General features: G+C 37.1%; 2 protein-coding genes across 3 annotated transcripts in view; one reads left to right on the top strand and one right to left on the bottom strand.

The window, feature by feature from the left end:
• LOC143039370 (3-oxo-5-alpha-steroid 4-dehydrogenase 1-like) overlaps positions 1-314 on the bottom strand; it is a 160,326-nt gene extending 160,012 nt beyond the window's left edge. The window contains exon 1 of one of the 2 annotated variants that reach the window (XM_076209279.1): positions 1-314. This exon is cut by the window's left edge and continues 107 nt beyond it. In XM_076209279.1, coding sequence (XP_076065394.1) covers positions 1-213 — 213 coding nt within the window. In that variant the 5' untranslated portion in view covers positions 214-314. The other variant, XM_076209277.1, reaches the window with a different exon arrangement.
• A 591-nt stretch (positions 315-905) lies between these two features.
• The window catches only part of LOC143039239 (uncharacterized), a 269,379-nt gene continuing 259,503 nt past the window's right edge, over positions 906-10,781 (top strand). Inside the window, exon 1 of the mRNA XM_076209108.1 lies at positions 906-1,224. Within this exon, the coding sequence (XP_076065223.1) occupies positions 906-1,224 (319 nt within the window). The remainder of the gene's footprint in view (positions 1,225-10,781) is intronic.

The raw sequence follows: 10,781 nt of genomic DNA, 5'->3' as shown, positions 1-10,781 counted from the left end.
CGGGCATTCTTGTACAAACCATGCCAATCGCGCTGGAATGCTAAAACCATATCTAGAATTGCTGTACCGTCCGTAAGGCGCCTTGGGTAACAGAATTGTTATGACACCGTAGATAAAAAGTCCGTATGACATACGAGTGATAAGTTCACTTTGCTTGGTGGCATAGAATATGGGAAACACATAGTCCTTGATATATAATTCCGGAATAAACATGTTGCTCCAACAGCCCAGTCCTAAGTTATCTCTGTTACCTTGACTAGTGTTTACTTATGAACGATCTTGTTGCCATGACGACCGCTGCGAAACACGAACTAATATTTCTGATTCGTGGTTTCTAGTGAGTTACATTTAAAAAAAGAAGAAAAAAAGTAATTTAATAAATATGTACTAGATAACAGATTAATAACGTCTAATTTTCATAGACATAAATTTTTCTATTAGTGAGAGATCAACATGAAGTTAACATGTGAATTGAAAATCTTTATGTAGCAAGTAAAAGTAAACAGTAGGCCTATAGATGATATTCAATACAGACTCGAAGGGGTTAAACTAATAATAATTTTGAAGAATATTGTATGAATCAAATGAGGATGTCGAGTGCTGTGCGCAAACTCAGCGATTTACTTTATAAATTAGGGCAGTGGCACATAATCAAAACTAAAATTAATATGATTCAGTATTATTATAATTTCACTGAATGTTCCATATCAATGAAAAATATGATACGGTCAAATTCTAGAATAACATCCTGGTAGATACCTAGCGCGCATGTCAGGGCCCAGGAACTCTGGGCGAATGTACAACTTTTGTATACAAGAACGAACATCAGTATTTCTCGAAATTTACTATCCTAAAAGTCTCGAACACAACACCTTGATCGTCTTCACCGTAGTACCATCAACAGTATGAGTGTAAACCTAGGTAATGACACCAAAGTTCCTCCATCCACACAAGAAGAAACACGCGAATCAAGTAAACATGACCATAAACCAAATAAGAAAATCGTGCGGCTCCTGACCGTACTTGCATATGTTATCTCCGTATCTATGGCCGCCATCATTCTTTCACTCTATTATGTGTTTTTGTGGGATCCGGAAGTTAAGTACAGGCCGAAAGTGGCCAAACAGAGTCCACCTGGAAATGAGGAGGGAGCTGGTGGCGGGTTCCGTGGGGGTGGCTTAGAAGAATATCCTTTGAAGTTCAACAGCTACGGTACCGACTCGGGTAAGTGTACGTGATAGTAAAAATTGTTATAAGCACGGGCCATAGACTGCCGATAGCTGAATGTTTTAGTAGTGCATGTGATCACCCAAGGTCTATGTAATCTATGTAATAGATCAATTAACTTTCATTACGCATGATCTTCCAAACACTGCATTATCTGCATGGAATTAAATATGAAATTGCAGTCCGTGAATGGGAATCGAACAGTTGAAGGTAATCGCCTGGGCTCATAGAGCTCACAAAGTCATTCGATTAATTTTACTAAAGAGCACGGTTACAAGCTATCGTAACCATGTTTTGTTGTTGTTTTGTACGGATTTTGTCACCAACAGACGAGGAACTCATCTGCCTCGTAATAAGTTGTAATTATTACCCATGACCTGGTGTTCGTAAGCAGTATTGTGGTCTTTGAGAGTCTTACAATTTTCAGTAATCTAAAGTTGGTTGTCCTAACGCTTTTGTTCATTAGAGGGAAGATTCCTCGATTCTCAAGAGTTTAAACTGATGTCGATTAAACCAGGTGTCGCCAGGAGATTTTATTGATGTGAAAGGAGTCCTCTCCCATCAATTGTATTTGAATTTTATTAACTCATTCTTGAGTTCCGCCGTTATATCTATTATTTCTACCTGCAGTTAGATGAACCTAGTGAAACCATTCACTTCTGTCTTCTCTAGGGAACATTTGATTTGTGGTAAAGATGATGAAAATCGTATGGATATGGCTAATTTCGTCACTAATGTTTATTTAGTTATTTAATTTCCGTTTAGAATTCTCAGTATTCTTTTTAGTAGTTCAACTGAAATATTTCATTGTGCCTTATTCTGCATATACATTTATCTAATTGCAATATACAGGGCTGAAGCTGTTTTGTTTCGTTTTTATTGTCCCAAGTGTTGTTTCTTCCTCCACAAGTTGCATCGATTCGGAAATCTGTATTTCTTACATAAGAAATACAACTTTGCTAATACTTGCTTAATGTGGTATTTGTGGTCAGGTTACACCGCTGTTAGGAATCATAAATTGCATAGATTACATATTAGTAGTCACTGAATCGCTCACACAACTGAATATTAATGAGAATTTAAGTATTGCGTTAGAAATTATGTTTTAATCTTAATTTAATTCCCATTAGCTTATATTAAAAAAACATAATAACCATCTGATAGTGAGATAATCATTCCACTTTTTTTTTTTTTTTAATTAGTTTTTATTGTTCGGTTTAACGTCGCTAACTCCCCCAATCAGGAGGCTAGGTCGGTCCCCACAGAGGACTTTGTTACGTGGAATTTAATGAACCATGCCCTTGGTCCAACTTGCTGGTGGCAGGCTTCGAAGAGCCGTCTTCACAACTTTCACCGCAAGTAGCGACGCTCTAACCAGCCCGGCCATCGATCCTCCATTACTCTTTTTTTTTATATACAAATTTATCTTAATATTTCATAATAATGTAATGTGAACTTACAAATTTCAAATTTAATAAAACAAATGCATGTAAATGCATTCTATGTATAAAGTTAACTACTTGCGAATGGGGTGAATTGGTAAAATTTCACAATTAACAAAAACAAACGCATGTAAACGTATTCTCTGTTTAATGTTAGCTAATCGTGAATGGCGTGAATTGGCAAAACTTTACATGTTCAAGTAGAAGCAAAGTTGGGAATGCGTATATTTATGCAAATGCATGCGGAATATATTTTATGCTTGATGTTATCTGGCAGTAAATGACGTTACATAAATTATTTATGGGACTTTCAGTCCATCAGACAGGTATTAACCTCCAGATCGGGCCCCACAGGGTGGTACGCTTTCGTTCCATGCAAGCCGCACAATTTCCGCTGGTGTGTCGTTAGGGTTTATAGTCCTCTATTGGTAACACCATCTCGTAGTCATTCTTCACATTTAGTGCCGTATATTTTTCCTATGTAGTAGCGTTCTGGGCCGCCAGTCTTGCCCCATTCTGTCCCAGTGCATACAACGTTTTCAGCAGTCTTGAATTTTCACCTCAATGTTGCCCCACACACCCACTATCTTCTTCACTCTGAAAATTTGTATTTCTGTTTCAGATGTATGATTAGGAATCGTGGGTATAACTTGGGATAAAGAACCACCAACAAGAGAGTGAGGGAGATATTAATAAAGAGTGTGGGCAAAAGTAAAGCAAAATTTTATATATGCAATTTTCATTAAACAAAAATTCATTACAGTAGTTTATGAAACAAAAAGTACTGCAGTACAGTAAAGAACAAATTACTAAACATGGACTGCAGTAGTTCAAGAAACTTATAGGTATTCCTCCAATAAAGCAACACGATAGATTATGATTTAAAACCTAATTAACATGTTCAATACAACGTGAACCCTATCAGCAAAAATTCTACATTTTCATACATTCCCACACCAATTATAGAAACCTGACTAGAAATGGTTTGTTTTGACTCAGGAATTGTTTTCAATACACCCCGCAAAAAGAAAAGTCAAGTGGTGTTAGGTCTGGTGATCGTGATGACCACTCAATCTCCATCGTCCTACCCAAGATCTAAATATACCAGGTCTGACCACTTCCAACCGAATTTCGAGAGAGTTGGCGCAGCGGGCTCGTGACATCACCTGGCTGCTCAAAGTGGGGTTCGCGCGGCCCGTCGCTGTCAGTTGTAGCTGGGTCGTTGTACGGGGAAGTCGCTGCCTCCGCTCGCACCGCTCCACGCAATTAGTTATGTTCTGACAATGAAGATCTATATATACCGGTATATATAGATCTTGACAATATGGCTTATTGTATCATTAAGGGTTGTGGCTCAAACCAAAGAGGAATTAAGCCAAATGTTAATTTTCATCGTTTCCCTGCAAATACACGCACATGTGAACGTGTACACATATAAGCACACACGACGATATCTCCCCGTAAAATACAAGTATATATAACACACACACACACACATATATATATATATATATATATATGTGTGTGTGTGTGTGTGTGTGTGTGTGAACGTGTACACATATAAGTACACACGACGATATCTCCCCCTTTCCGTAAAATAAAATTATACAAATACGATTTCTATAATCAAACATCTCGGTGGCGTAATCGGTAGAGAGTAAGGCATGCAAAGACAAATTGTCGGCAATACCTGGTTCGAAGCCAGTCCAAGCTTAATTTTTGTTTTTTCAGTCTCGCTGCGCTCGAGTCGTTACTCCAACTCTCGTGGGCGGGGAGTTGGAGATATGTGTGCGTGTAAGTTCATAGATCGGACATACGAGCTCTGAGCTCTCTTCCGGGAGGGAGATAGCTGTCGATCACGAGTCCAATACGTGATCCAAAAGACAAAGATGAATCACACACACATGTGAACATGTACACATATAAGCACACACGACGATATATCCCCTTCTCATAAAATACACGCACACACATACACACACACACACAGACACACACACACACACACACACACACACATATGTGAACGTGTACACATATAAGTACACACGATGATATCTCCCATTCCCGTAAAGTAAAACTATATAAATACACACACACACACATTGAGTGTTGCTCCACAAACTTAATATGCTTTTACTCAAGACTAATAGACATAGTGCAAGAAAGAAATGGATGGGCTGATTGTGCATTCCTAGACTTGCAAAAAGCCTTTGACAAAGTACCACACAGAAAACTACTAAAAAAACTGGAACACATAGGAGGAATACAGGGAAACCTACTAAAATGGATAGAGGACTTTCTGACTGGTAGAAAGATGAGAGTAGTGCTCAGAGAAAAATATTCAGACTGGAAAGAGGTGATCAGTGGAGTACCGCAAGGATCTGTGCTGGCACCAATAATGTTTGCTATCTATATGAATGACATGGATGAGGACGTGAACTGCTACATGAGCTTCTTTGCCGATGACGCCAAACTGCTAAGGAAAATAGAAACTGATGAGGACTGTGAAGCACTGCAAGAAGACCTAAATAGGGTATGGAACTGGAGTCAGAAATGGGAAGTGGACTTTAATACGAAGAAGTGTAGCATAATGGAGTTTGGAAAAAGCAAAAACAGAATATCAGGAAAATATACAATTGGAACCAAAGAAGTAAAGAAAGTAGGATCCGAAAAAGATTTGGGAGTAATTATCACGAACGACTTGTCCTATGATATACAGATTAACAAAATTGTCGGGGAGACTTACAACTTGCTAAGATCAATAAAAGTGGCGTTTACATACTTGGACGAAGACATGATGAAAAAAATATTGGTTACATTGATAAGGCCTAGATTAGAGTATGCAGCGACATTGTGGTCCCCCAGTACCAAAAAGAATATAAAGAAAATAGAAAGAATCCAAAGAGCAGCTACAAAAATGGCACCTGCACTTGCAAACCTATCATACGAAGAGAGATTGGCTAAACTGGAGTTACCGACACTGGAGCAAAGAAGAGAGAGAGGAGACCTATTGACCATCTACAGAATCATGAAAGGCACAGAGGTACTCGATAGTGAGAACTTACTTAACTGGGACAAAAGAAACACAAGAGGACATGGAAAGAAAATAAAAAAACATAGCTATAGAAGAGAACTGAAGAAAAACAGTTTTCCTCATAGAGTTTTGGACACTTGGAACAAACTGGACAATGAAATAGTATGCGCAAAAACCATTCATGAGTTTAAAAACAAACTAGACACTGCAAGATACAAAGGCGGGACAACACGAGCATAGCTCCCCTTCCCGCAAAATACAACTAGGTAAATACAACTAGGTAAATAAATATTCTAATGACTCAGTGGCGCAATTGGCTGAGAGTAAGACATACAATGGCAAGGTATTGACGGTACCTGGTTCGAATCCTATTCAGGATAAAAAAAAAATTCAGTCTCGCTGTGCTTCGAGTCGTTACACCAACTCTCGTGGGCGGGGAGTTGGAGATATGTGTGCGTGTAAGTTCATAGATCGGACATACGAGCTCTGAGCTCTCTTCCGGGAGGGAAATAGCTGTCGATCACGAGTCCAATACGTGATCCAAAAGACCCAGATGAATCACACACATGTGAACATGTACACATATAAGCACACACGACGATATCACACACACACACACACACACACACACACACACACACACACACACTATAATTTAATAAGAACAATCAAAGTTGCATTTACATACCTGGATGAAGAAATGGTGAAGAAAATTCTAATCACCCTGATAAGACCAAGGTTGGAATATGTAGCAACGATATGGTCACCAAGTGCAAAAAAATATATATATATATATATATAAACTTGAAAGAATACAAAGAGCAATTACAAAATTGGCACCAACACTCAAAAATATCATATGAAGAGAGACTAGCAAAACTTGAACTACAGACACTAGAGCAAAGAAGAGAGAGAGGAGATTTGATAGCTATTTACAGAATCATGAAAGGCATAAAAATTACTGATAGAATCTGATAAAATGGGATGACAGAAATACAAGAGGACATGGAAAGAAAAATAAAAAAAAGACAGCTATAGAAGAGACCTGAAAAAGAACAGCTTTCCTCACAGAGTAATAGACAGTTGGAACAAGTTAGATGAGAAAGTGGTGTGTGCAAAAACAATACATGAATTTAAAAATAGTTTAGATAAAATGAGATACGAAAACGGGACAGCACGAGCATAGCTCCCCTTCCCGTAAAATATACTAGGTAAATGCACACACACACTGATAATAGCAATGAGTTAGAGAGATAACGCGGGGGGGGGGATATAATAATTCCAGTCTTAGCGTTTCACAGTTTTCTTCGGTGTTTCACAAAGAGAAAACGGAACCAGCCTGATGACGTGAGATGTTGCGCTGAACTGCTCAGCGGTCTGACCTGGTATATTTAGATCTTGGTCCTACCAACCTTCCAGAATTGTGATTTAGCCATTCCCGAACCCTTACCCCATAGTGGGGTGGGGCACCATCAGTTGAAAGTAAATGTAATTTTACACAGGATTACAAAGGCGGAGCATGCCGACAGGAGACCTTTTTGGTCCATAGATAGGTTGGGTGTGAAAAAAATATAATAAATAAAAAATAAAAATTATAATATAAATAATAAAAAAGATGCATAGGTATAATTAAATAATAAACAAACAGATAAATAGTAAATAATAAATTGACAGATAACTAATGATAAATGAAAATCAAGCAAATGATAATAAAGGAACAGAAATAATAACAAAAAATAAGCAAATATAAAATACATGGCAGTCATTAGAGCATCTTGCTTAGATGTTTATCTAAACGAATCTTAAAGCTTCGAACTGAACTACATTGCACTGCCTCTAAAGGAAGTTTATTCCATTCATTAACTACAAGGTTGGCGAAGTTATTTCTACCCACTTCCAAATCAAATCTATTCCCTGACAGTTTGAGACCATTATTTCTTGTCAGATTCTCATTCAGTATGAAAATTTTGTCACTATTGATGTTGTCAATTCCCTTTAGAATCTTAACCTTTATCAATTCACCTCTGAGTCTACGCCTTTTTAGGGAGAACAGATTCATATGTTTTAGTCGATTTTCGTATGTTTTATTTTTTATATTTGGAATAAGTTTTGTGGCTCGCCGTTGTACTTTTTCCAGTCTGTCAATGTCTTTAATGAGATTCGGTGACCATACGGAAACAGCATATTCCAAATGTGGACGAACTAACGATTTATATAGCTTGTTAATGAGTGATGGACTTTTGAAGTCAAAAGATCGCGCAATCAGTCCTAGAATCTTATTTGCTTTCTCAGAGGCTGAAATACACTGCTTAGATGATTTGAAATCGTCACTGATAATTACGCCGAGATCCTTTTCACTATTCACTTTTGTTAACGAATTTCCAAATAACTTGTAATCGTACATAGCCTACTGATATTTTTACCTATATGCATTACCTTGCATTTACTTGTGTTAAATTTCATCAGCCATTTTTCAGACTGCTGTAATTTATCTAAATCTTCTTTATTATCTAATTGATTTAAGTAATCATATGGCGTTCCGCACAGGTTTTGTAACATCAGCAACTTTGGAAACAATAGATTTTAGTCCGTGATCTATATAATTTATATATAGTATGAATAGAAGTGGCCCAAGAACGGAACCCTGAGGAACTCCACTTGTAATTTTTTTCCATCTAGAATTTTTTTCCATTTAAAACAACTCTCTGTTTTCGATCATTCAACAAATTTCTAGTCCAACTTAATAGGCTACCATTTACTCCCTGTGAAGCTAATTTAGTAAGCAGTCTTTCGTGAGGGACGATATCAAAAGCTTTTGCAAAGTGTAGATATATTAAATCTATACTGTTTCTTTTGTCATAATTCGAGATGACTGTGTTGTAGAATTCGAGTAAGTCGCGTAAGAACGTTTCCGTCTTCTGAATCCATGCTGGCCATCATTTATCAAACAGTTACTTTCTAAATGATGTTCGATAACATCTCTGATGATAGTCTCCATAAATTTTCCTACGATTGAAGTAAAGCTTGTAGTTATTTTGTTTCTTTTTGTCACCTTTTTTTAATATGGGAGTAACGTTAGTTAGCTTCCATTCTCTTGGAACATCTCCGGATATGATGGATTTCTTGAAAATTATTTCCAATGGAACAACAATCTAATTTTTTCATTTTCTTTAAGATTATTGGATCCCAACCGCCAGGCCCTGGTGTTTTATTAACTTAGAGTTTTCTTTACACCTTTTATTTTTTTCTTTCGTTATATTTACCATAGTAAGTTTACCCTAGACTTTTCACAGGTTTCAGTTTGAAGTTCATTTTGAGGTGTTTCGTTTACGAATACTGAGCTATAATAGTTGTTTAAGATATCACACATTCCTTCATTTAAATATTCAACCAGACCGTCAGCAGATAATAGTAGACCAATATGGTTCATAATAACCTTCTTATCTCTAGTGTAACCATAGAATTCTTTGGGATTCTCTTTGGGTTTATCAGCGATATTCATTTCATATTGTCGTTTTCGTTTTTTATTGTCTTTTTTAAATCTCTGTGTTATTACATAACTTTGATAGTCATTAGGTGCACCCGAGTATTTGTATTTCTTAAAAGCCTGTCTCTTTTTACAAATACTTTATCAGTTTCTTTGTCAAGCCATTTTGGACGAGCTTGATTTGGGGGGCGTCGGTCCTTAAACGGGATGTAGGTATGAATCATCTTAGTAAGCGTATTTTGAAACATTTCCCACATCTGATCTACAGGTCTTTCGCTTAATTTTACCTCCCAATCTGTAAGCTGAAGCTCCTGACTTAATCCTATGAACAGTTTGAATCTAAGTTGTAATCTCTACTTGCAATAGTTTCACCAACGTCTACATCGGTCATCATGCTTTCGCCGCTAGTGATCAATAGATCGAGTAAGTTTCCATGTCTTGTGGGTTCTTTTCATGCTGAACTAAGTAATTGTCACCAAGAAAATCTATAAAGCGACTACCTATATGGCCATGTTCAAGGGTCATGCAATCAATGTCAGTAAAGTTGAAATTACCCATTATCAATAAGTTTTGGTTGCAGAAACTAGACATTTCTTGAAACAAAAATTTTTCGTCTGCTAATGACAATGTCTTTGGCCCAAATATTACATCTACATAATTTCTTTGTCCACTTGATTGGGTCAATTCTGTTTCACTTTCTCTAAAACACAGGCATGGACATTGTTTTTAACGTACAACAGAACACCCCCACCTTTCTTGTGGTTTCTATCCTGATGAAAATGTTTAAATCCAGTAATATTAAATTCAGCTTCAAACTCTTCACCATTTAACCATGTCTCGATTATTCCTATCATACCGAGATTTTCGCTTTTGACATACGTCTGTATTTCTTGGAATTTATTCCTAATACTACGAGCATTAAAGTACATGGTATCAAGAAACTCGTGATTATATCTTTTTGACACGTATTTCAACATTGTGCGTTTTATTATATATATATATTTTTTCTTTATTGACACCTTGCTCTATATTGACATTTGGACTTTCATTGACATTCAATGCCTCATGGACATTTGCTCCATCACGGACATCTGGTCGCTCACGGTCATCCGATCTTTTATGGATACTTTGCCCCCCTACGTCACCGCGTTCCACACCGGCCATCCGTCGTTCATTGACATTCCGTCCGGCATCCATTCTTAAAATTATATTCAGTCCTCCTCTGACATTATATCCTACCGTGGTATTTTGTCCTCCACTATCATGACATACCATCGTGATATTTTGTCCTCCACTATCATTATATCCCATCTTGATATTTTGTCCTCCACTGTTATTATATCCCATCGTGATATTTTGTCCTTTGACATTATATCGTAATGTAATATTTCGTCCTCTACCGACATTATATCCTAAAATGATATTTTGTCCCACACTGACATATTGCTTTACATTATTGCTATACACTACTCTGTTTTCCACAATACATTTTATTCCCCTTCCCTTTGAGTTTCTACCCCAAAAAAGGAACTAGTTCTTTACAAACCTCCACAATGAGGTTTATAAGAGTAAGGTGGATCTCATCAGA

Source organism: Oratosquilla oratoria, chromosome 26 (genome assembly GCF_046742065.1).
Source record: "Oratosquilla oratoria isolate Oo_2021 chromosome 26, ASM4674206v1, whole genome shotgun sequence".
Taxonomy (NCBI): Eukaryota; Metazoa; Arthropoda; class Malacostraca; order Stomatopoda; family Squillidae; genus Oratosquilla; species Oratosquilla oratoria.
This window is presented reverse-complemented; position numbering and strand designations above follow the sequence as displayed.